The 27,228-nt window shown below is 43.7% G+C and overlaps 1 protein-coding gene across 1 annotated transcript in view; it reads left to right on the plus strand.

Annotated features, from left to right (window-relative positions):
- Nucleotides 1-1,202: 1,202 nt before the first annotated feature.
- Nucleotides 1,203-27,228, plus strand: part of ANO9 (anoctamin 9) — a 130,492-nt gene continuing 104,466 nt past the window's right edge. The window contains exon 1 of the mRNA XM_082269728.1: nucleotides 1,203-1,490. Within this exon, the coding sequence (XP_082125854.1) occupies nucleotides 1,485-1,490 (6 nt within the window). The 5' untranslated portion in view covers nucleotides 1,203-1,484. The remainder of the gene's footprint in view (nucleotides 1,491-27,228) is intronic.

Consider the following 27,228-nt stretch of genomic DNA (forward strand, 5'->3'; position numbering starts at 1 on the left):
TCTCCGCTCTGCAAGCGGAGACGGAGCTGTCATCCGCCCGGCTCAGCGGGGATCGCGGATCGATCCCTGCTGAGCAATACGGATCCGCCTGCGGAGGCGGACCGTGTGAAAGAGCCCTTATTTAATTTCATTTAGATTTACCTTCAACCATGTAGTGAAAGGGCTCCCTGATTGCATATGAATTGAAAGTGTTTAGGTTTGACCTCATATTATATGGTTTTGGTAAATCTAAAGGAAATCTACCAACAAAAGTTGTATAGTGTGTATCCATTTTTAGTGTCAGGTTCGTCTGCTGCAATGTCGCAGTCCCACTAAAAATCACTGATCGCCGCCATTACTAGTCAAAACAATAATCTTTTTTTTTTTTTTAAATGTCATAAATATATTCCATAGTTTGTAGACGCTATAACTTTTGCGCAAACCATTCAATATACGCTTATTGTTTTTTTTTTTTTTACCAAAAATGATGTGGCAGAACACATATTGGCCTAAAATGATGAAGAAATTCGATTTTTTTTTTGAATTTTTTTATTGGGTGTGTTTTTAGCATAAAAAAAAAAAAAAAATATATATATTTTTTTTTTTCCAAAATTGTCTCTCTTTTTTGGTTTAGTGCGCAAAAAATAAAAACCGCAGAGGTGATCAAATACCACCAAAAGAAAGCTCTATTTGTGGGGGAAAAAAGGGCATTGATTTTATTTGGGTACAGCGCTGCACGACCGCGCAATTGTCAGTTAAATTTACGCAGTACCTTATCTCAAAAAATAGCCTGGTAAACCTTCCGGGGCTGAAGAGGTTGAATCGCAGAGGGATATAATGCACTTATTTCACATAATTTATCAGGTTGTCTGCTGGTGAAAGCTATCCTTTCAAAATGTATGCAAAATTGAAAAAAGTGTGGTGAAACTTCTGGCTGATACCTGATTCAGGTGGTCTGAACAAAAAAAAAAACCATTGCAGTGAGCAGATTGTAATAACCTGAAAGACGGGGGAAGGCCTGATTGTAGTGCTGGGAGTGGCCCCTCCTAAGCCTTTTACCTGTAGATCAGCTGTAGACACCTCTGCCTTCTCCACCTTCAGCCCCAGGCAGTCAGGGAGGAGTGATAGCAATCACGGAAGTCACAACTTCTCTGGGACTCTACAGAATGGGAACTGCAACTTCGCAAGCTTAGAAAATCTAAAAACATTGGAAAAGGAAAGTGTCAGCTCATTAGACCGCTGATATCTGTGTGTGTGCAGGACCCTTCACACCTGTGCCCAGGTACACAGAGGGATGGTCCGGGGAACCGCAGACATTCCTAGGGGCAGGATAGGGCAGCGAGGAATGTAACCGTTCATGTCCCCTGGAGATCACAAGGATTTCACAGATATGAAAGAGCAGCTAAACCATTAGTTCGGGAGCAGGGCTTATATACCAAGACTTCTCGGGGAAAAGGAACTTTTCTCAGGAATTTCAGGACACCTGAGGACAGTGACACGGCAAGATGCAGGTAAGAACCGATACTGCATGTCTGTTCTGTTATGCAAGTAGGACTTAAAGTGGAGTTCCACCCTATTTTTATACTTCCCTCCATCTTCTCGCTCCGGGTCACCTGAAAAAGAAATGGATAATCGCATATTTTTTTTTTTTTTTTTACTTACCTCGTAGCGAAGAAAAAATACTTACCTTACTTCCTCCTTCCTCGGCCGCGGCCCGTCGTCACTTCCTGGCTCTGCAATGATTCCTGGGAGCTGAACGTCATAGCTCCCAGGAATCATTGCGCCTGCACCGGCCCCGACGTCAGTTCCGGGTCGCGCGCCTCATCCCCTTCTAAACAGCTTCTGGGCATGCCCAGAAGCTGTAGAGGGATGACGCGCGCGACCCGGAAGTGACGTCGGGGCCGGCGCAGAGCATCGTGGGACCAAAGAAGGCGGAAGAAGACGCCGAAGGGGATCTCGCTGGCTTCAAGCTGCCCACATCTGAGATGGCAGCGCTGGACAAGACGTTTGCAAGGTAAGTATTTGTCCTAACAGGTAAGTGCAACCCGGGACAGATCAGAGGCTAGCCATTGTGGAATGTACTAGCCCTGACTGTCTCGGGGGTAAAAAAAAAAAAATCCAGGGTGGAACTCCGCTTTAATAATAATAAGTAAAAGTGCACATTGTAACTGGATGGACTGTCTAATAAGTAGGCCAAGTGAACAATAGTTCTACCCCCCCCCCCCCCCCCCCATCGTAGTACAATATCTAGACCATTGTTTCTCAACCAGGGTTCGGTGGAAGCCTAGGGTTCCTCCAGAGGTTGCTATGAGCAATGGGTAATTTCTGCCTCTTAAGATAAGTTCCCAATGACACCATTGATCTTTTTAGCTATCTGGAAGAAGGTAATTCTTACCAATGGCCATAAGTGTAAGGAGCATTCATCCCACCGACCATCACACTAATGTATCATGAGTTGTAAATATAGTCCTTTTTAGCAGGGGTTCCCTGAGACCTGAAAATTATTCAAGGGTTCCTCTGTGTTGAAAAGGTTGAGAAAGGCTGATCTAGACATTAGCCGTGAAACTGACTCCCACTCCCCCATGAAGAATGAGTGACTTTACCATCTCTTTAGGACCCATTTACGTAGTTGTGACTTAATACACACATTCCGATACGCTAAAATGAAAGTGACAAGGTTCCCCATGATAACAATAGTTTTCTGCGTCTATCTCGGCTCTGTAGTGCATTTTGAAAAATATGTCTGTTTTTTTTTTTTCAATTTGCTGATTGATCCGGCAACACTGCTGTCTGTCTGTGTAACATTTTTTTTTGGTGACTGGTTACAAAGGTGTGACAATAACACCAAAAACTGGTGCGTTTCGGTGAGAGCCTTAAGCCCCGAACGATCGGCCGTCTTTTGTCCAGTGCTGTCCTGTCGGTTGAAAACTGCAAAAGACTGCACACGAATTTTGTCGGCCAACAACAGCCAACTGCAGAAGTGATGTCATGTGATGGCTAACTTTCCTTGTCTTTTTTTTCTTTTCTGAGCATGCCCAGTCTTGCTAATCTGCTGTCTGTCGGCCGAAATCTGTACTGACTGGCGAACAATCGGCCGTTCTGGTGTTGGCCTACAAAAATTTTAATGCCTGCACGACAGATTCTGTTCGGCTGAAAATGCGCTGTCGGCTGTCGGAAGCTTCATACTAACAAGCCTACAATCGGCCGGCGGCCGAATATTTGCGGCCGACAATCGCTACGTGTGTACGGGGCTTTAGTCTTAAAGTGGAGTTCCGGCCTTAAAATCGAAAAAACTGATTTTGGGCCATCCGCTTGCTGATTGCAACCTAAAAAAGAAATGGATAGTGCCGATTTTTTTTTTTTTTTTGGTCACTTACCTTTATTATAGAAGAAAATATACTCACCTTCCTTCCACTTCCTCCCTCTGCGGCCGCAGCCCGCGCCATCTCTCTGTTTGCGATGAATTTCATTGCTCCCAGGAATCAATGCGCCTGCACCGGCCCTGCTCGTCACTTCCGGTGCAAGCGCGGCATTCACTGCTAAGCAGCTTCTAGGCATGCCCAGAAGCTGTGCAGGGATGCCGCGCCTGCACCGGAAGTGACGAGCAGGGCCGGTGCAGTGCATTGTGGGACACCAACGTCACGGAAGAGGACACAAAGAGGGAAGCTGCGGCTTCAGCTGCCCAAACCTGAGATGGCAGCGCTGGAGAAGAACTTTTCAAGGTAAGTATTTCTTCTTACAGGTAAGTGCGACCCGGGACAGTACAGAGGCTATCCATTATGGATTGTACTAGCCTTGACTGTCTCGGGGGTATTTTTAGCTATTATGACCCCCAAGGCCGGAACTCTACTTTCAAGCTGGCCATACACCATACAATTTTCTTGTTCAATTTTCTTTAGATTTACCTTCAACTTTGTAGTGCAAGGGCCTGCCTGATTGCATACAAATTGAAAGTGTTCATGTTTGACTTCCTATTATATGGTTTTGGTAAATCTAAAGGAAAGTTGTACAATAAAATTGTATAATGTATGGCCAGCCTAAAGCTGGATACACACTATCCAACTTTTGTGGTTAGATTTCCTTCAGATTTACCTTTTCTATGTAGTGCAAGGGCCTGCCAGATTGCATACAAATTGAAAGTGTTTAGGTTTGACCTCATATTCTATGGTTTTGGTAAGTCTAAAGCCCCGTACACACACGCAGATCGTCGTCATACAAATGTTCGTCTTTTCTCCCCGGGATGTCGGTGTCTGTTGAAAAGTGCAAAGACAGCACAAGGACAGCACAAGAATTTTGTCTGCAGACTTCAGCTGACTGCAGAAGTGATGTCATGTAATGGTTAACTTTCCCTGTGTTTTTTATTTTCTGAGCATGCCCAGTCTTGCAAATCTGCGGTCTGTCGGCCGAATTCTGTACTGACAGGCGAACAATCGTCCGTTCTGGTGTCCGCAGACAAAAATTTTCATGTTTGCAAGAAAGACTTTTGTCCGCGGATTGTGCGCAGACAGCTGTCGGAGGCACCATACTAACACGCGCACAATCGGCAGATCTTTCGTCCGCCGACGTTTGTATGCCGACGATCGGTACGTGTGTACGGGCCTTAAAGGAAAAAGTCTTCAGAAAATCTTAGTGTGTATGGCCCATTAGGCTACGATTTTTTTTGTTGTCACTCCTTTGTAACCAGTCACCAATAAATTGTTATACGGACAATAGTGTTGCCGTCTCAACCCAATCATTTGTCTTGTTTTGGTGTGCACAGACACACTGAGCCCAGGCACCTGTGTGTGGATCTTGCAATCAGATTGGGTGTTACGCGTTGTGTGCGCTGCTTCCATTAGGCTCCTTTCACACTATCCGTCGGACGGATTCCGTTTTTTTCAGCGGGGAATCGAGCCGCCGATCCCCTGCTGAGCAGGAGGATGACAGCTGTGTTCCCCATGCATCTCTATCGGGGAAATCGGATGGGAACGGACCGTCGGTCCATTCTCATCCGATCCGATCCGCTGGACGGATGGAAAATAGGGTTTCCATCCGTCCAGATTTGACGGATCGGATGTCAGCGGACATGTCTCCGCTGACATCTGATCCCCCATAGAGATGCATGGGGGGACCGTTCAGATCCGCCAAAAAAACGGACAGGCGGATCTGAACGGTCCGCCTGTGTGAAAGAGGCCTTAGACTTCACTTAATGAGCCTTGATTAGGGCCTGGTTCACACTGATGCGACTTGGATTGCACTGAATCATATGGCAATAGAAGTAACATAGCTTCCTATGGTGCCTGTTCACATCAATGGAGCTCCACTGCGGTATGACTTTGGGGAAGTGCTCTAGGATATCTCGTTAGAGCACTGCACTGACTGGACTTGGGCATGGACTTGATAAAACACAGTGGACCAACACTAGGAGATGACATGGCTCCCCAAATCATCACCGACTGTTGAAACTTCACACTGGACCTCATGCAACTTGGATTCTGCGCCTCTCCACTCTTCCTCCAGACTTCCAGACTCTGGGACCTTTGACATCTAAATGAAATGCAAACTTTTCCACACAACATGATGATTTAGGGAGCCATGTCATCTGCTGGTGTTGGTCCACTGTGTTTTATCAAGCTCAAAGTCAGTGCAGCCCTCTATCAGGAAATTCTAGAGCTCTTCATGCTTCCCTCTGCTGACCAGTTTTATGGAGATGCTGATTTCATTTTCCAGCAGGACTTGGCACCTGCCCACGCTGCCAAAAGTACCAATACCTGGTTTCATGATCACGGTATCACTGTGCTTGTTTGGCCAGCAAACTCGCCTGACCTAAACCCCATCGAGAATCTGTGGGGTATTGTGAAGAGGAAGAGGAGAGACACCAGAGCCAACAATGTAAATGAGCTGAAAGCCACTACCAAAGCAACCTGCGCTTCCATAACACCTCAGCAGTGCCACAGGCTGATCGCCTCAATACCACACCGCAGTAATTCATGCAAAAGGAGCCCCGACCAAGTATTGAGTGCATACTATACTGTACAAGGACATGCTTTTCAGTAAGCCAACATTTCTGTATTAAAAATCCTTTTTTTATTGGTCTTATGTAATCTAATTTTTTTGAGATACTGAATTTGGGGTTTTCACGAGCTGTAAACCATAATCATCAAAATTAAAAGAAAGAAATGCTTGAAATAAAAACGCATCTACAGTATCTCACAGAAGTAAGTACACCCCTCACATTTTTGTAAATATTTGATTATATATTTTCATGTGACAACACTGAAGAAATTACACTTTGCTACAATGTAAAGTAGTGAGTGTACAGCTTGTATAACAGTGTAAATTTGCTGTCCCCTCAAAATAACTCAACACACAGTCATTAATGTCTAAACCGCTGGCAACAAAAGTGAGTACACCCATAATAAACACCTCCAAATTGGCCCCAAAGTGTCAATATTTTGTGTGGCCACCATTATTTCCCAGCACTGCCTGAACCCTCTTGGGCATGGAGTACACCAGAGCTTCACAGGTTGCCACTGCAGTACTCCTCCATGACGACATCATGGAGCTGGTGGATGTTAGAGACCTTGCGCTCCTCCACCTTCCAATTGAGGATGCCCAACAGATGCTCAATAGGGTTAAAGTCTGGAGACATGCTTGGCCAGTCCATCACCTTTACCCTCAGCTTCTTTAGCAAGGCAGCGGTCATCTTGGAGGTTTGTTTGGGGTCGTTATGTTGGAATACTGCCCTGCGGCCCAGTCTCTGAAGGGAGGGGATCATGCTCTGCTTTAGTATGTCACAATACATGTTGGCATTCATGGTTCCCTCAATGAACTGTAGCTCCCCAGTTCGGTCAGTACTCATGCAGCACCAGGCCATGACACTCCCACCACCATGCTTGACTGTAGGCAAGACACACTTGTCTTTGTACTCCTCATCTGGTTGCCGCCACACACGCTTGACACCATGTGAACCAAATAAGTTTATCTTGGTCTCATCAGACCACAGGACATGGTTCCAGTAATCCAGGTCCTTAAGCCCCGTACACACGTACCGATCGTCGGCCGAACGATCGGCCGTCTTTTGTCCCCGGGCTGTCGTGTCCGCTGAAAAGTGCAAAAGACTGCACACTAATTTTGTCGGCCAACAACAGCCGACTGCAGAAGTGATGTCATGTGATGGTTAACTTTCCCTGTGTTTTTACTTTTCTGAGCATGCCCAGTCTTGCAAATCTGCTGATTGTCGGCCGAATTCTGTACTGATTGGCGAACAATTGGCCGTTCTGGTGTCGGCATACAAAAATTTTAATGCTTGCACGACAGATTCTGTTCGGCCGAAAGTGCGCTGTCGGAAGCATCATACTAACAAGCCTACAATCGGCCGATCGGTCGTATGCCGAATCCTTTCGGCCGACAATCGGTACGTGTGTACGGGCCTTTAGTCTGCTTGTCTTCAGCAAACTGTTGCGAGCTTTCTTTAGAAGAAGCTTCCTTCTGGGAGGACAGCCATGCAGACCAATTTGATGACACTTTGATGTACTGACAGGCTGACCACCCCCCCCCCCCACCCCTTCAACCTCTGCAGCAATGCTGGCAGCACTCATACATCTATTTCCCAAAGACAACCTCTGAATATGATGCTGAGCATGTGCACTCAACTTCTTTGGTTGACCATGGCGAGGCCTGTTCTGAGTGGAACCTGTCCTGTTAAACCGCTGTTTGGTCTTGGCCACCAGGCTGCAGCTCAGTTTTAGGGTCTTGGCAATCTTCTTATAGCCTAGGCCATCTTTATGTAGAGCAACAATTCTTTTTTTCAGATCCTCAGAGAGTTCTTTGCCATGAGGTGCCATGTTGAACTTCCAGTGACCAGTATGAGGGAGTGAGAGCGATAAAACCAAATTTAACACACCTGTTCCCCATTTACACCTGAGACCTTGTAACACTAACGAGTCACATGACACCGGGGAGGGAAAATGGATTATTGGGCCCAATTTGGACATTTTCACTTAGGGGTGTACTCACTTTTGTTGCCAGCAGTTTAGATATTAACCACTTCCTGTCGCTGCACTGCCTTTTTAGGCACAGGCAAAGACAGGGCTGCGGCGTCTCGCAGATGCGATGGAGACGAACCACCCGACTAGTTTCGTCATAGGTTGACGCCCGGGAGATCCATCGCATCTGCGGGACGCCGCAGCCCTGTCTTTGCCTGTGATACATGCCGATTTGCTTTTTATGTCTAGTAAGTGCAACTTTTAATAAACAGTGTAATAATTTTAAACCGGTATTATGCTATGTGCCCCCTCTTTTTCTCCTTTGCCCATACATGGGCTATATTCTTATGAGAACTTCCCATCATTACCATCATTGGATCTTGGTGCCTTTATATGAGAAGTGTGTTCCTGATGAATTCCTTTGCCTATGATATCAGTCATCTGTGGTTACCTAGGTAAGCAGTTCACCATATATTTTGTTTCACGGGTGATATATAAGGATTGCTCCATTGGATTCTATTGGGACTAATTCACAACATTTCATCTCTTTTTGAGCACATTTTTTCCACCCTTTCATATTCATTCATATTCATTTCATATTCACACCAGAGGACTGTTTTTTTTTTTTTTTTCCATGTTATATATTCTCATGATTTTATTTCATTGATGGTTACCAATCACATTGTTATTTGTTTTTAAGTGGTATTTAAGATTTTGAGTGTCACTATTTTCATCATTTTTGGTTTCACATCCAAATTTTTTTATACATTAGTGCTACACAATTTCTGGTATCTACTTTACATTGTAGCAAAGTTTATTTCTTCAGTGTTGTCACATGAAAAGCTATAACAATATATATACAAAAATGTGAGGGGTGTACTCACTTTTGTGAGATACTGTATATAAAATATGAGTTTCACTATTAAATACTGAAATAAATTAACTTTTATGAAGATATTCTAATTGTATGACACACACCTGTATATGGCCAGCTTAAATCTAAATTCAAATTTCAATTAGAACTGTAGCAGGTTCTCCAGGCATTGGGGCTGAGGTGGGTCTGCCATGGTTACCGGTTACCTCTCCAGACCATGTGAGCTGCGGCCCTGGGTGTGAGAACTGAGACATTGACAACTCCGGCATCTTTGTTTTGTTGTTTTTATTGTAATTAAGGGGATGGGAGAAGGGAATGAGTGGGATACTTCTTTAGGCTCAACTAAGTACAACTTGGGACTTTCTCAGGAAGATGTCTGTTAACGCTGTCTTGACGCCAGCCGATGCTCACTGACACTCACTGTAACTTGAAAGAAGTGCTAGATCCTCGACCTTGAGTCCAGAAGATCCAGGACTGTAGAACAATGAGCTACGAACACTGCTGTACTGCAAAGTCACTAACGTCTTCCTCCAGCCTTGCGCTGGCTTGAGGTAGACTGTTGTGAAATCTTGTATGGCTGCAACTCTCAACTAAGACACTGCACACTGTCTCTTCAGGGTCCCCTGACTAGGTACCCCCTTTCTAGCTAGCTGATATCTGGATCCTTGAACCTTCTCTGGAGTGGTCCCCTCTAACACTTCAGGCAGACCCCCAGGGGCAATCCCCAGTACTCACGACCTGTGTAGGCTTTCCTGGGACTGGACCCCTCTCGCTCTCCGCTGGTTCTCGGCACACCGGATCCCCTCAGCTCCATTCAGCACCTGAGACATCCTCTTCCTCAGACAGGAGGAGAGACAGCCGTTCTCTCCCTCCTGGGACTCTGCTTCCACCAAAGACACCCAGTCACACACTTCCCACAAATTTTTTACCCATTCCCAGAATTCTGGGGTAGTTACAAGCCTGAATGTGTCCCCTGATTGGGTTTCCTCCACCACCCTATGAAAAGCCTCTCACAGGGACCACTGGGGAGACTCCCCTCTCAGCAGACACACCTGGAAGCACACCTGCTGTTAGGCAGACAAGGCCCACTATACATTTGTCTAGCACCTACCTGTAGGGTGCTACAGAACGGTTTCTCAGCATGCTTTTAAATGTGAATGAATTTATTTATTTTTTTAAATCTTTTTTTTTTTTTTTTAAAGGAAACATTTTTCTGGGAGCTTTTCCTGGGAGAAGCTGGCCAATCTGCAAAAACGAGTTGCCTGGCTGCCATTGCTGAATTCTTAGCTTTAATGCTTGAGTTGGTCACCAAGCAAACTATGTAGACAAGGACTTGAGGGTCAGTAAAATAGCCAGGCTACTAGCATTTTTAGAAATAGGTTGGCTATGGCAGCATACACATCACTACTGTAATGCTACCCATTTCACACTGGACTGTTTAAAAACGCAGTATGCGTTTAGAATGTGTTTTAACCACTTCTGGGTTGGAAGGTTTTGCCCCAATTAATGACGAGGCCATTTTTTGCAATTTGGCACTGCGTGACTTTTTAACTGGTATTTGCACAGTCATGCAATGCTGTACCCAAAATTTTTTTTTTCCCACAAATAGAGCTTTCTTTTGGTAGTATTTGATCACCCCTGCGTTTGTTTGTTTGTTTTTTTTTTTTTTTTTTTTCGTGATATAAATGAAAAAAGACCAAGCATTTTGGGAAAAAATCGAATTTTCTACTTTTTCTTATAAAAAAAAAAATATCCAAAAAAACTAAATTTTTGTCATACGTTTAGGCAACAATGTAGTTAGCTACATGTCTTTAATAAAAAACCCTCAATAAGCGTATATTTATTAGTTTGCACAAAAGTTATACTGTCTATAAACTATGATGTATATACTGGAATTTGCGCAGCTTTTACTTTCTGACTGCCTATCTCAGGGCAGTACAAAACCCACAAAATTACCCCTTTTTGGAAAGTAGACATCACAAGGTGTTTAAAAAATGACAAAAAAATACAAATTTTTTTTGTTTTACACAGTTGTCATTGAAACCATCTCCCTGCACTCCTGGCTCCCATCTCAAGTACTGTCACACACTGATTCACCTGGATCAGTTTGTGTTTGTCTAATACCCGAGTCTCCTGCCAAGAAGTTTTTATCATCAGTTATTAAACTGGGATATTTTATCCATTACCTCCTGCCTGGTTGTCCTTGTCTTTTTGTAAGCGCTAATTTCCCCATTTTCTGTTACTTTGGTTGGGGAGCCCGTGGAACCCAGCTTACCTTAGAGAGGTTGAGAAATCTCTGCTCCTCAGGTCCCGCTTATGTGTAAGTCTCCCTGTATCTATTAGGGACACAGGGTGACTAGGGAAATGGACAGTTACTTCTTAATGGACGCTGAGAACATAGTTTTGATTACATCAAATGGGACAGTTATATTTATCAACAATATGCCTGGAGAGGTATATGAAGATTTATTCCCACCTTTATACTGTGGGACTTGTGGCCTCTTGTGGACCGTTGCCATGAAGTCTGTGGCTCCTAAGTGGTCAGGGCATTGTTTGGATGTGGATTCCATGTACTCCACCTAGGCTGGTTTAAGTGCTGAGTTAATTAGCATGTTAATGATAACCTTGTCAGCTAAAGTAGTTGCTAGAATGGGGTTAGCCATGTGTCAGCCCTACCTGGTTATCTAAACCATTGTGTGATGTTTTGGATAAATATTCAGATCATTGTTCATGTAGTGACTGACATACTTCTCAAGTATATAAAAATGTTGTATTTTTGTTCAATAAATGAGTTTCAGAGTTTGCAGCAAAAACGAGTGCTGTCTAGTTCTTGGTTGCAATAGGGGGCTAGAATATATGATATCCAGGCCCAGACTGGCCTCCGGCACTTGCCTGGTGGGCGGGACCACCCGCTCCGTGGCCAGTTGATAATCGTGCCGCAAAGCTGGAGGTAAGTGGCGACCACGGCATGGACAGGGATAACACAGGCCGCAGCGACCACCGCTTACTCTACCGCTGTGCCTGTGTCTCCTCTGGCTGCAGGGCTGAGCTACAGGGCTGAGCTGTGTATCTCTCACAGCTCAGCCTCAGAGCCGCCGCTAACAGATCCCCCTCCTTCTCCTCTGCAGGGACGCGAGAGGAGGGAGAGATCATCTGCTCCTCCTCCTTCTGCCCCTTCTCCTTCTGGGTCTGCCCCGCCCACACTCCCCAGGGATGTGTGAGCGGGAAGTTTAAACCCAGAGGAGAAAAGCTTCAGACAGCCTCTGCCTGAGCCTCCATACTGGGGTAAGTAAGCTCACACTCCCTCCTGCCTCAGTATATAAAACCAATGTAAGAGGGGGGGGGCTCTGAGTGGACTCTAATGTAATGGGGGCTCTGATTGGACTTAGATGTAAGGGGGGGCTCTGATTGGACTTGGATGTAAGGGGGGGGCTCTGTGTGGACTCTGATGTAAGGGGGGGCTCTGTGTGGACTCTGATGTAAGGGAGCAGGGGTGGGAGGAGCTGGAGATCTGCACAGTAAGCAGAGATTAAAAGGGGGGACATGGTTCCTAGGGGCACTGTAATCATTACAATGTGGAGGACCAACTCTGAATATCCAGTCACCAGCCACCCCCCGCAAATCCCAACCCCCCCCCCCCCCGTCCTTGGAAAAATTGGCTGTTCAGTCTAAAATGCCCCGGCATATTTTTTGTCCCAGTCCGGGCCTGGTGATATCTATGTTCAAGACTGGAGGAAGCCGTATACTGACAGAAGAACGCAAGCACATTGTGCATTGATCCGCACACTCCATGTGTGAGACTTTTTGGCAGTCTAGCCGCGTACAGGACCCCGAAAACCAACCACTGCCTTCAGGCTTTCTAAGGGCGTAAATTTGTTGCTTTCACTCCCCACTACCTATCATCACAGTTTCGGAGGTCATGAAATGCCATGATGGCACAAACCCCCCACCCCCAATTGACCCCTTTTCGGAAAGTAGACACCCCAAGCTATTTGCTGAGAAGCATGTTGAGTCCATGGAATACTCTATAGTTTCCTAAAACTTTTGGGAAAAGTACAGTGTTTTTTTTTTTTTTTTTTTTTTTTAACATGCTACAAGTTGTCGCTTTTGCTGCTTCTGATCGAACGTGATCCACCGCTGGGAGAAGGAGTCCATGCAGCATTTGATCCCTATAACATCTTAAGCTTGGGCATACTATTGCCCGGTCCATCCCGCTAAGCAATAATTGGACTCCAGCTGTTCTGAATTAAGGGGCACTTTTGCCATCAGTCCTATCTACATTTTGCTCATGATATGTGCATTGGAGAAAATCTTACTCTGTTAACACATGGCTGTGCCTGGGTCGTAGCTTTTTTCCTGTTTATAACACGCTTGCTGAGGAGAAACAGTTTGAAAGCAAGGCGGCCAGAAAATTTAATCAGGGACTTATCAACACAGACAGCTTGTTGGGGCATATACAAGGCTGCAAACTTTTGGTTTAAGTGATTTATAAGGGGCTGAATTTTGTGAAGCCGGTCATATCCAGGGTCACCCCGAGGACGACAGAGTTCATTGTCACTGAAGTGCATGAACCGCAAGATTTGCTCATATCTAGTCCTGGCCATGGCAACAGAGAACACGGGCATGTGATGAATTGGCTCAGTGGACCAAAATGACCGCAACTCACTCTTTTTAGTAAAGCCCAAGAAGGTATAGGACCAGAAAAGTTTTAAATTTGGAAACAGTGATACAATTCCATGCAAAGTCTCTGGCAAGAGAAAAATTTGGATTTGCGGTGATGGAATTGTTGGCATATAAATTGCTTTGGTCCACAATAGATCTGTAGAGATCTCCCTTGAAAAACAACTCAAAAATTGAAGGTAAGTAAAATTGCCTGTTTCCACCTGAATTCCGGGTTTGCCAGTGAATGGGGGAAGTACGGGCGCTGCAGAAGTGGTGGGCTCCCAATCAGGATTTGCAAGCATATCAGGAAGGACACTATGGACTATACAGGTCTGTTTTAAAATTCTTGGTGGCTGTGGGACACTACTTGTGCTAGCCACCGCACCAGCTTGAACTGCACTTATGGGACTCGCCATGTCACCCAAGTGTTACTGCAGTGCTGGTTTGACTACGAGCAGGATGTACTAGGCTGCTGGTGCTTGTCAGTTTACCAGAAGGTTGAGCAGCACTAATACAGACACTCTGCTGCATACAGGAACCCTGCGATTGTTGCGCCTCAGCAACAGAACGGGATCAGGTACACTTGACCTTAGGAGAGACTACTACTCCATCAGAGCTATTTGTCAAGGTGCCGCTGCTCTCTACAGGTTCGAATACTGAGCCTGATTCTGACAGTGAGGCTTCCCCATCGCTCTCATCTGTCATGCTCAGCATCGTGTAGGCCTCTTCATTAATGTATCTGTTTGTTTGGACATTTTGGCCAATAAATGTATAGGTACCTAGTGTGACTCACAGGTAAAAAAGCACCTGGTGGTCAAGGACTGTTTGAACCGTTACCAAAAAATGTAACTGCTAGGGCTAGCAGAGATCAGGGCTGACTCTGCTAACGCAGCGGTTTAGTGTGCTGTGTGTTGGAAGTGACAGTAATCTGCTGATACTGCACTTCTTGGGGCTGGGCAGAGGGGCTAAATGCAGGTGCTGGCAGGTGTTGGGACTGATCCTGCTAACGCTGCATTTTGGGAACACTAAACTATTGGGGACGCTAGTAAAGTTTTTGATCAGATCAAAGATATTGATCTGTTCAGACACTATACTAGTAATGGTGGTGTTTAGTGTGTGTTTGTGTCACTGGCAATCAAAGGGTTAAAATATATTACTAAATATGTGTCGAGGATCTGACGCTGTCCTGGATTGACGCTAACTAACGCTAACTGATGTCACCTGTGACACTGATGCAGTGACAGGAAAAAACATGTACACTATAAAAGTGACACTGTGTGACAGTGCAATGAAGGGGTTAACTGGGGGTGCTCAGGGGGTGTTATTCTTGCCTGAACCCGGATGTTCGAGCACAAGTCCAGCAGCTCCAGCCACTGTCTCGGGTCTTTAGTGGATAGATTGATAGCCGCAATAGCCATTGGCTCCCATTGCTGTCAATCAAATCCAGTGACAGGAGAGGCAGAGCAGAGTCCTGCTCTCTCTGTCAATGGACACAGCAGTGGGACTCGTGAGCATGCCCACACGGGTGCCACCATGGAAAGCAGCTATTTGTGGGGTACCAGATGAAGAGGAGGAGCCAGGAGCGCCTATGAAGCACCCCAGAAGTGGAGGATCTGGGGGCCTGTGGGTCCTAGTTCCAGCTCTGTAGTCTCCATCAGTGTGTTCAACATTTGACACTTTAGAGTGTAGGATTTTTGCATTTCCTCCATCACGCTCGGTGGTTCCTTCCTACAATTCTTTGTCACTAGTCAGGCTTGTAGGTGATGGAGGGGTCAGAGGAAGGTAACAGGCCACGGCAGGGGACACACTCCATCATAAACAATCAAATATTTTCAAGGCTGCATTATCTCCTCTTTGTCAAATTGAACTGAAAAAATAAAATTAAAATTTTGATATTTAGAAATGTTATAAAAAAAATTGGATTAAAATGTGTGTAGACACCATTTCTTTTTGTGATCTCCATACCGTACACCATCTATCACACTAAGAACGTTAACTTTTTTTATTATTATTATTATTTTAAGTAGAATGGGAATATTTCACATCTTTTTGGAGATTCCAATGGGAAATTTCTAAAATAATATTTATTGGAGCAGGGAAAACTGTACCCCCTCGTGATGGGGAATTTTCCAGCAGGGAAATGTATAACAGAAATACTGACCGATTCTAACTCTTGCCATCTCCATCCAAAACCTAAATCTTTTGGCTAGGATAAAACCTTAAGGCCTCGTTCATATTCCAACGTAAACCCATGTCAAAGCCGTGATTGGATGCAGACAGTGTGCACTCTAATTAGGGGCAGTGGCTTCATGTGTGCAGCGGCTGCGTACCAGTAGATATGAATGGGACTGCCTACACAAGGACACACAGAACACCTGTGCATCTCGTGCAAAAAACAGCCCTCACGCGAGGTTACGCTGAATTACGCCTGTATGAACGAGCCCTAATACTTTGTCACATAAATGTACTACCTTTTCTTGTAACCAAGCTCTCTGCCAGAGCTTAGTAAGTGCACCTGCTCAGAACAAGGCATTACCAAAGTCAAAGTACCAAAGTAACTCTAATACTCAATGATGACTCACAGGGTCATTATTTAAGATTGATCTTTGGAAACCTGAGTCTTCCCCTGTAGGGTTGAGAGAAAAAAATTTCTCCTTAGTCATGTGTTAGTTTGCTAATCATTTTTTTTTTTTTTTAAGGTGTGTGCAATGCAAATCCTACATATAGGCTTTATTTAAAGTGGGAAAATCCTACGTACAGGCATTATTTACAGTGGAAAGTCATACATGCAAGCATTATTCTTAAGTAGAACTGAAATCAAAAAGTGAAGATTTGCTATAGAGAGATTTTAGAAATGCTAAGTGTGCCTAACCACCGCACTCTACAAAATGCCTTGGGGAATTTGACATAGCTGACCATGAGTCCTGGAAGTGCAGGTGGTTGCTTATGTGTCTGCCAGCATGAGATCTAAGGCACTTTCGATCTCCTTTTTGTGTGAGTGTAATTTGGTATTTTAAATAAATGTTATCCTGATTTTTACATTTAGCACTGTCCCACGCAGGAACTACTGAGTATTGTCTTGACGAGAACCCCTGATTACCAGCACTCAATTACTTTTGGAATAAGTCCCTGGATCCCACCTTGTTCCTGATGGCTCGTCACACGAATGAACAGTCTAGGGGTGTTGGTTTTTTTGTTGTTTATTGATCATTGGGATAGGAGAAGGGAGTAGTGGGATACTCCAACTGACCTGTTCTCATTGGTTGAGGACTTCTATCTTCAGAACTTTGCCTGAGAATTTGGAATAGCCAGGCTGTTAAATCCTTACTGCCACAAGTGTAGATGGGGTTAAGTCTCTTTGCTCCCTGACAAGATGACTTGATGGACGATAACTTATCTACAGAGAACTCTCACTAGCATCCTCTTCCCACTGACTTTCCTAGGAGCAGGAGTGGCCTCCATCAGGTCAGGCCTCTTGACAGGAGTTTCTGTACTCCCTGTACTGCAAAGACAGATCCTCCAGTGTCTCCCCTCTCCGTCAGCTTCTCTTGACCTCCTGGGTTCAACTCCTCACTGCTGCTCTTCCAGCCCTCAGGCCTGAACCCCCCCCCCCCAAGGCCTCATGGGACCTCTACAGAGGAGGGCAGCTGAAAAAGACCCCGAGCACATATGCTCCTGGCTTTTATACAGTATCCCAACATGCACTGAGGAGACTTTCCCTCTGCCAATCATCAGGACTGTATCAAAAGCCCATGCACCCATCCCTCAGGTTTCCTGTCCTCTCTATTGGGCCAGTGTAAAACACTCTCTAGACAGAATGAGTTGAATCCTGAGCACAATGAGCAGACCTCATTAACCTATCCTGCTCTCTGGTAGGTAGAGAACAGTGTAGATTTACCTGCAACTCTTCTGGTAAGCAGAAAGAGCTCTAACTTTACTTTTTCACTAGCACCTACCTAGGAGGGTGCTACATACACTATGTGGAGCATCCTCCCATGGATTGCAAGATGAAAAAACAACATGGGTTTACTTCAGGGAGATCATGTCAAACAAATCTTATAGATTTTTTTTTTGACTGGGTGACTAAAATAATAGACGGTGGAGGTGCAGTAGACATTGCATTTGTAGATTTTAGTAAGGCTTTTGACACTGTCCCACATAGAAGACTTATCAATAAACTGCAGTCATTGAGCATGGACTCCCATATTGTTGAGTGGATTAGGCAGTGGCTGAGTGACAGACAACAGAGGGTTGTAGTCAATGGAGAACATTCAGAACAAGGTCATGTTACCAGTGGGGTACCTCAGGGATCTGTACTGGGACCAATTTTGTTTAATATCTTCATAAGTGATATTGCAAAAGGCCTCGATGGTAAGGTTTGTCTTTTTGCTGATGACACAAAGATATGTAACAGGGTTGATGTTCCTGGAGGGAAACGCCAAATGGAAAAGGATTTAGGAAAACTAGAAGAATGGTCAGAACTCTGGCAACTGAAATTTAATGTGGATAAGTGCAAGATAATGCACCTGGGGCGTAAAAACCCAAGGGCAGAATATAGAATATTTGACACAGTCCTGACCTCAGTATCTGAGGAAAGGGATTTAGGAGTAATTATTTCAGAAGACTTAAAGTTGGGAAGACAATGTAATAGAGCAGCACGAAATGCCAGCAGAATGCTTGGATGTATAGGGAGAGGTATAAGCAGTAGAAAGAGAGAAGTGCTTATGCCGCTGTACAGAACACTGGTGAGACCTCACTTGGAGTATTGTGCGCAGTACTGGAGGCCATATCTCCAGAAGGATATAGATACTCTAGAGAGAGTTCAGAGAAGAGCTACTAAACTAGTACATGGATTGCAGGAAAAAACTTACCAGGAAAGGTTAAAGGACCTTAACATGTATAGCTTGGAAGAAAGAAGAGACAGAGGGGATATGATAGAAACTTTTAAATACATAAAGGGAATCAACTCGGTAAAGGAGGAGAGCATATTTAAAAGAAGAAAAACTACCACAAGAGGACACAGTTTTAAATTAGAGGGGCAAAGGTTTAAAAGTAATATGAGGAAGTATTTCTTTACTGAGAGAGTAGTGGATGCATGGAATAACCTTCCTGCAGAAGTAGTAGCTGCAAATACAGTGAAGGAGTTTAAGCATGCATGGGATAGGCAAAAGGCTATCCTTCATATAAGATAGGGCCAGGGACTATTCACAGGATTCAGATATATTGGGCAGACTAGATGGGCCAAATGGTTCTTATCTGCCGACACATTCTATGTTTCTATGTTTCCTTTTTGTTTTCAAGCTTGAATACAGGGATACTCCAGTTGGATGCCTGACTTTTATGGTTTAACAAAAAGTCTGCAGGAATACCATCCCAAGGCCCTGGCAGGGTAATCCGCCCAAAGGTGCTACTGGCCTCCTGAGACAAGAGGTCCAGTATTGTTAAGCAGGCACTTGTTTACACCTCAGGTGGCAGTATCTTTGGTGGTCTGCTGTACACGATGGTGGAGATGGGATGTGTGAAACTTTGATGGTGAATTAGCTATGACCTAAAATCTTCACGCTTAAATTCTTTTTAGAACTTTATACGGCAACCTTTGCAGTCTATATGTCAACTCTGTTTGCTTTTTCTAATATTTTGGCATGTACAATCAACACTTTTAGCGAAACTCTGTTCTTCTTTTATACCCTACAAAATGTACCTTTTTGCCTGGAAATCCTGAAAAATAGCATTGTACTTCTAAAAGCCAGGACTCCTATTAAAGTGACTGTCATGAAAAAGTGAAAAGTAACAATGGCTGCCATTGCTTACCACTCCTTTTGAGAATGTTTGTTTCCTAGTTGCCATGATGATTCTTTAAATGCAATGTTATTTGAGTCAAAATAGGGAAAAAATAATTCTGATTCTTTTTCTACACTTATTTGTCAATCTGGGACTTAGAAATCAGGTACTGTCAGGCAACGATCACTTTCCAAAGAAGGCCCCAGTAATAGCAACACCACATACTCCCTCATGACAGACTCCATTTATGTTTTGCATTGATTACTCTTACATGGGGGGCTAAAATGGGAAACAGTTGCTCAAAACTTGTGAAATGTTTTTTTAAAAAAATGTTTGCTCGAGCCAATACTGTTTAGTTTACAGATTAATGCCCTTTTTCTTTTTAGTTTATTAATCTTAGACATGGCTCTTTCTGCCCTCCTGTACAGTGATATCCAACATATTCCTCTTAACGTGAACCTGTGCATGGCCAAAGTAGGGCAAAGCAACAATTTGATTGTTCTGCTCTCCCTTACAAAGGCATATTCTGCCTTCCCCTCGCTTCCCCACCACTCCATTCAGGAGCCAGAGAAGATAAACCTCACACTTATGGATGGATATGAGATGCATGTGTTATCGCTACTTTTCTACATTTTGTTATTACTGGTGCATGATAACTGGCTGCTCAGGTACCCAGCACGGTCCTATAGGGGTATCAGGTCTGGTTATAATCAACATGGAGATTACACAGAGATTGCTTTCACTTTCCAAGGGTAAATTAGTGCTGCGGTGACGAAACTGACGATCTTTAAAGTGAACCTACTGCTTAGCCTTTCTGTTTTGCCTCTGCGTTGGTCACTTCTCAAATGTACACAGTGCAAAAATATGATCACTGTAATGCGGGTCGTCATACACAGCTTGATCTTCTCTTGTTCATACCATAGACTGAATGAGAGAAAATAATTTGATCCCCAATCCATGCTAACAGTGTGGATGTAGGAATCTCCACTGTTGGGTATTGTATTTAGGAAGCCACGCTGTTGAATAGTGACCGTGGATCAGATAGTGACTGTTTGGCTGATTATGTTTTTATCTCGTCCAGTGGACTTTTATTAAGCAGGTTGGTGGTTGCAGGGACACCTAATTCTGCAATTTTTATTTTTTGTAAATTTCTTTTTATTTTATGCATAGCACAAAAAACGAACAATTAACAAAATGCCTCGCCACGCAGGGCAAAACTTAAGCTACATATGACCAGCCTAATTCTAGTGAATTCTAGAAAACATGCATACCTTCCAGCTTCCGGAGACCAGAAATTGGCACACCTTTCAGCGCAAAGTATGCAAACGACACACCCCTGCCAAACCCCCAGTTATGTCTGATGCATTAAGAATTCATGCACAAAAATTAAAGAACTAAATTATTTTTTTTCTTTTTATTATTATCTTTTTGTAACTTAAACACTGTAAAGAATATACATGTATGCATTTTTGAAAATCTTTTGCCAGGGGCATAACTACAATTCACAGGGTCATGTATGTTAATGAGGCTTGCCAGTGACCTCCCTATATTGCACCTAACAGTGTAAATTGGGACAATTGTGTAATTGATGCTAATATAAAATATGTCTAAACCAGGAACAGGTAGCAGGAGAGCTATTCGCATAATTGGCACTCTACTAGGTACCAGGGCTGTGGATGGAAGTTGGCAAAGAAGAGCAGCAGCGCAGGGAATAAACAATTTAGCAATTTACAGCATCAACATCTGTTTTGGCATATATGCTCAGAGGGCTATGGGGTAAATTACCCTTCCACATAACCAGTGGTTTATTTTTGGTTTTGTGCTGCTCTAGGCAAGACTAAAAATCAATTAATTTTTCCCACTCCAGCCGCAGTATACCGTTCAGTGAACAGCTGCGGCTTTCTCATCAGACCCTGAGACATGATTCATCCAAGTGCCATTATATAGAATTTAATACCCATGATATGATGTTCACGTGTGGGACAATAGCGAGCAGGACCGACCCTTGCATTTGACTTGGCACGGAAGGACAGGACACTTTACTTTTTTTTTTTTTTTTTTAATCATTTATTTTATTGTTTTTATTTTTACACTGTTGCTTTTTTTTTTTTTTTTTTTTTTTTTTCTTGAATTTTCTGGATAGAAAAAGAAAAATTAAAAATTACAACACTGCAACGCTGTTATACGATAAGTAAAAATATAAAGTACAAATAAGTAAATTCATATTGATAAAAAGGAAGGGGGGATTAAGAGGAAAATACCAGGGTGAGAAGACTCGATCTGTATACATTATCTCTCAAAAGTGAGTACATACCTCACATTTTTGTAAATATTTTTATTATATGTTTTCATGTGACAACACTGAAGAAATGACACTTTGCTACAATGTAAAGTAGTGAGTGTACAGCTTGTATAAGGGCCCTTTCACACGGGCGCTCCGTATGTCCGCAAATCATCCTATTTTTTTTGCGGATGATTTGCGGACATAATGTAAGTCTATGGCATTGCGGATGTCAGCGGAATACCATCCGCTGACATCCGATTTTCTTCTTCAGTTCTGTTCCGTTTTTTAGAACGGAACAGAACCCTATTTTTGTTCCGTTCAAAAAACGGAAAGGAAGGAAAATCAGATGTCAGCGATGTCATCCGCTGACATCCGCAATCCCCATAGACTTACATTATGTCCGCATATCATCCGCAAACGGATGGGATGATATGCGGGCATACGGAGCGGATGACACAAGTGTCATCCGCTCCGTGAAAAAAAAAAAAAGTCCCGCAGCGGAGCAAAAAACCGGAGCGGCCGTGTGAAAGAGGCCTTAATGTCTAAACCGCTGGCAACAAATGTGAGTACACCCCTAAGTGGAAATGTCCAAATTGGGCCCAAAGTGTCAATATTTGTGTGGCCACCTTTATTTTCCAGCCCTGCCCTAACCCTCTTGGGCATTGAGTTTACCACAGCTTCACAGGTTGCCACTGGAGTCCTCTTTTACTCCTCCATGACAACATCACGGAGCTGGTGGATGTTTGAGACCTTGCGCTCCTCCACCTTCCGTTTGAGGATGCCCCACATATGCTCAAGGGTTTAGGTCTGGGGACATGCTTAGCCAGCTTCTTTAGCAAGGTAGTGATCGTCTTGGAGGTGTGTTTGGGGTTGTTATCATGTTGGAATACTGCCCTGTGGCCCAGTCCCTGAAAAGGAGGGGATCATACTCTGCTTTAGTGTGTCACAGTACATGTTGGCATTCATGGTTCCCTCAATGAACTGTAGCTCCCCAGTGCTGGCAGCACTCGTGCAGCCCCAGACCATGACACTCCCACCACTATGCTTGACTGTAGGCAAAACACACTTGTCTTTGAACTCCTCACCTGGTTTCCGCCACACACGCTTGACACCATCTGAACCAAATATGTTTATCTTGGTCTCATCAGACCACAGGACATGGTTCCAGTAATCCATGTCCTTAGTCTGCTTGTCTTCAGCAAGCTGGTTGTGGGATTTCTTGTGCATCATCTTTAGAAGAGGCTTCCTTCTGGGATGACAGTCATGCAGTGTGCGGTGTATGGTCTGAGCACTGACAGGCTGACCCCCCCCCACCCCTTTACCCCTACAGCAATACACTGGCAGCACTCATACGTCTATTTCCCAAAGACAACCTCTGGATATGACGCTGAGCATGTGCACTCAACTTCTTTGGTCGACCATGGCGAGGCCTGTTCTAAATGGAACCCGTCCTGCTAAACTGCTGTATGGTCTTGGCCACCATCCTGCAGCTCAGTTTCAGGGTCTTGGCAATCTTCTTATAGCCCAGGCCATCTTTATGTAGAGCAACAATTCTTTTTTTCAGATCCTTAGAGTTCTTTGCCATGAAGTGCCATGTTGAACTTCCAGTGACCAGTATGAGAGGATGAGAACGATAACAAATTAACACACCTGCTACCTATTCACACTTGAGACATTGTAACACTAACGAGTCACATGACACCGGGGAGGGAAAATGGCTAATTGGGCCCAATTTGGACATTTTCACTTAGGGGTGTACTCACTTTTGTTGCCAGCGGTTTAGACATTAATGGCTGTATTGAGTTATTTTAAGGTGACAGCAAATTTACACTGCTATACAAGCTGTACACTCACTACTTTACATTGTAGCAAAGTTTCATTTCTTCAGTGTTGTCACATGAAAAGCTATAATAAAATATTTACAAAAATATGAGGGGTGTACTCACTTTTTGTAAGATGATGTATGTATAAGAATTTTTAAGAGTATGTCACCAATGTAATGGGGATCCATCAAAGTTCAGAGGAAAGAAATATGTATTTCAGGGGGACCATATTTTCTCGAATTTGCGGGAAGTGTCAGCAAGAATTGCACCAAGCTTTTCATTACAATTTTTTGATCACTTTTACAGCGGTCACAAGGAATGTAAACATCCTTGTGACAGAAATGGGCACATGACAGGTACTCTTTTATGGAGAGATTTGGACTGCGCTTAAAGAATTGTAAACATCAAGATCGGTGTTTTTGAATGCTATAGCTTTGTAAAAGCTGGCACTGATGGTTTCAGAGTAAACTGGAAGTAATGTCATGCCATCGCTTCTGGTTTACTGTTACAAACAGCCAATCAAAGCCGATCCCAGTGGCCTGGTCGCACCTGGTTACTCGAGTCTCCCAGTGGGACGGGAGAGCCTGAGAGAGCTGCGGGGGACCACTCCAATTGCTAATACAAGAGAGCTGGCTGCCAGCTTTAAAAAACACAGGCGTCATCCCCGTACAACCACTGAAAGGAAGGGAAGTGATTAAAGAGCCGCCTTTGCCCTTCTGCCTGGGAGTGGCGCCGCCACCCTCCAAAAATGCTGCCCAAAGCAAATGCCTTATTTACCTCGCAGTAAATGCGCACCTGCACCTACCTAACCAACAAGTACTCACCTATCTGATTTAGTAGAAAGTAAAAAAAAAATTTGCAGAATTTCTGTACCTCAAATGACTTATGAGTTTTTAGTTTGGGAGATATGCGATGATATTTTCAGCCTCAGTAAAGCTGTGTGGGACATATAGGGTTCATGTCAGAGTAATGACAAGAAGCTATAAAGGCAATATATCTAATCGCAGATAGCGGGAAGCAAAGGAGATCTGTGGCTAGAAACAGCATGATTCAAAAGATTTGTCCTATACGTCATGATTCAAAAGATTTGTCCTATAAGTCTGATAGTCATCTCCTCTAGAGCCTTCGTCATCTCTTCTAGAATCTTCAGAGGATCAGAGTTAATGATACAATACTGGATGTGTTACATGACAGTGATTTTCTATGTTTAATTGTTTAAAGAAACCCACCTAGTTAGGCCCTCTACCTGCTTCTCTTTGCCCTCCAACTCGTTCTGGGCCCTATAGAAACTGTGTGGACTGCCATAGCTATGGATACACCATTGACATTTGCACAATTCTTGTTTCATAATACCGATATGCCTAGTTTTTCTCTCAGCATTAGTGAGATGGTGGTGGTACCATTTGAGGAAAGAAATTATTCTTTCACAGTAAGTTATCTGCAGAATATATTTTTTTTTTCTTTCCCAAGAACTAGCTGTGTAGTACAACAGTTCTATCCGCCCAAGTGGTGAAGATCTTGGGGCCCTGCACATCGGTTTAGTTTACTGTCTGTTGGAAAGTGGTGCCAATAACTACAGTCAGGTACCGATGCTGGTTGGAAATTTTGGCTGTGACAGTTTTCTTCTGAATTAGAAAATAGTTTAGTAGTGACGATAGTCCTTTATTTCTGATCATACAGTGATCAACCACCAGAAAAATGAACAGCTCCTATTAGCTCTCTGTGCTGAAGGAAATCTCGATCTACCTAGAGTTGCCTTGGGTGAAATCCTGCACCATCCCTTAAGCCCCGTACACGCAACGATTATCGGCCGACCGATCGTCCGTCTTTTGTCCAGTGTTGTTGTGTTGGTTGAAATGTGCTCTAGACTGCACACGAATTTTCTCGGGCCAACATGCCCAGTCTTGCTCATCAGATTTTTGTCTGCCGAAATCTGTACTGACTGACCGAAAATCGGCCGTTGTGGTGACGGCTAACAAAAATTTTATAGCCTGCACACCAGATTTTTTTCGGCCGAAAAGTCGGAGTCGGTTGTCGGAAGCATCTTACTAACAAGCCGAAAAACGGCCGATCGGACATTGGCCGAAAATTTATGGCCGATAATCGTTGCGTGTGTACGAGGCATTATCCTACGGCTGCCTAAGGTGGTTGACCGATATGGAATGCATGCAGGTTCCAGCATCAGAACTTCCTAAAGGACATACACATTTCTGAAAGTGTCCAAGGATTGCATAGCTGCTAAAGGTCCAATATTGGCACTCTGCAAACATTGCAGATCAATTCGGGTCTACCTAGAAATTCCATCTTTAAAAGGAAATCTATTATTTAAAAAATATTAGGGTATAAGAATACATATTTAACCCTTGACATATTACTTTTTGTCATAGCAAAAATTTGTTGACGGGCCCTGCAAATCTGCACACACACGCATGCTACATAAACAGTGTCATACTTTTTCCATTGTACCTGTCCAGACATGAATCACTATACAGTATTTCTTTTCTCCTGTCCTAGAAAAGGCTGCCACCACTCTACACACTTCCTGCAGTAAAAGTTAGCTACACAGCACACAGGATTGTTGTGAACCACAGAATAGGCTTCTATATGCCTCAATATAAATGGTTTCTTGCAATTAATGAACTGTTTTTTAAAGTTAACCAATTAATTTTTAAGCCCCCATTTAAAATGAATGCGGCTTTGAAATTTCACTACTTCATTGCAATTTCAAAGCGGCAGGACAGTGCAATTTCATCTGTGGCTTGCTGACATCTGTGCGATTTCAAGCACAGATGTCAATGCCAGTTGCACATGGAATTGCCAAAAACAGTGCAGCACCGACACCGTAGGCGCACCGATCTGAACGGTTACATGGGCACAAATGGGGTGCAACTTGTCTTGCAATTTGAAACTGTCAAATCGCATGACAAGTCGCACAGGTGTGAACAGGGGCTTAAAGTGGTCCTTTTGACTTTACAGCTGGTCAAAAGTGAGCAGAGTTTCTTTTTTATCCAGTTGTTCTATCATTGCATTTAAAAGGTCAGTACTCCCAAATGTTTTTAGTTAAAGTCCCTTGCACACAGGGGCATTTTAGCTGCTGTGCGTGGGGGTTTTCATGCTCCAGGGAGTGACAGGTGCAGTGTCTTGCCCTGCTGTCTGCACCCTGTCAAAGGCTAGGGCAGGAAGCAGCAGGATACGTCTGAAAGCTATACTCGGTGGTACCTATGCATTTAGAGATGGATGCCCAAAACGCAGGTCTTCTGCTTTCTGGTCATTTTGTCACTGAACACATACAGCCCTTAATGCCAGTACCACTCAGTACAGCATTCAGCCCCGTCCAGCCGCAATCTGCCCTAGCCTATGACAGGCAGCAGGGCTGAACACGGTTTCTATCCTTGCTGGGAGGGATATATATATATATATATATATATATATATATATATATATATATATATATATATATATATATATATACACAGTGGGTACGGAAAGTATTCAGACCCCCTTAAATTTTTCACTCTTTGTTATATTGCAGCCATTTGCTAAAATCATTTAAGTTCATTCTTCTTCCTCATGAATGTACACATAGCACCCCATACTGACAGAAAAACACAGAATTGTTGACATTGTTGCAGATTTATTAAAAAAGAAAAACTGAAATATCACATGGTCCTAAGTATTCAGACCCTTTGCTGTGACACTCATATATTTAACTCAGGTGCTTTCCATTTCTTCTGATCATCCTTGAGATGGTTCTACACCTTCATTTGAGTCCAGCTGTGTTTGATTATACTGATTGGACTTGATTAGGAAAGCCACACACCTGTCTATACAAGACCTTCCAGATCACAATGCATGTCA

Source organism: Pelophylax lessonae, assembly GCF_965119305.1.
Source record: "Pelophylax lessonae genome assembly, chromosome: 10".
Taxonomy (NCBI): domain Eukaryota; kingdom Metazoa; phylum Chordata; class Amphibia; order Anura; family Ranidae; genus Pelophylax; species Pelophylax lessonae.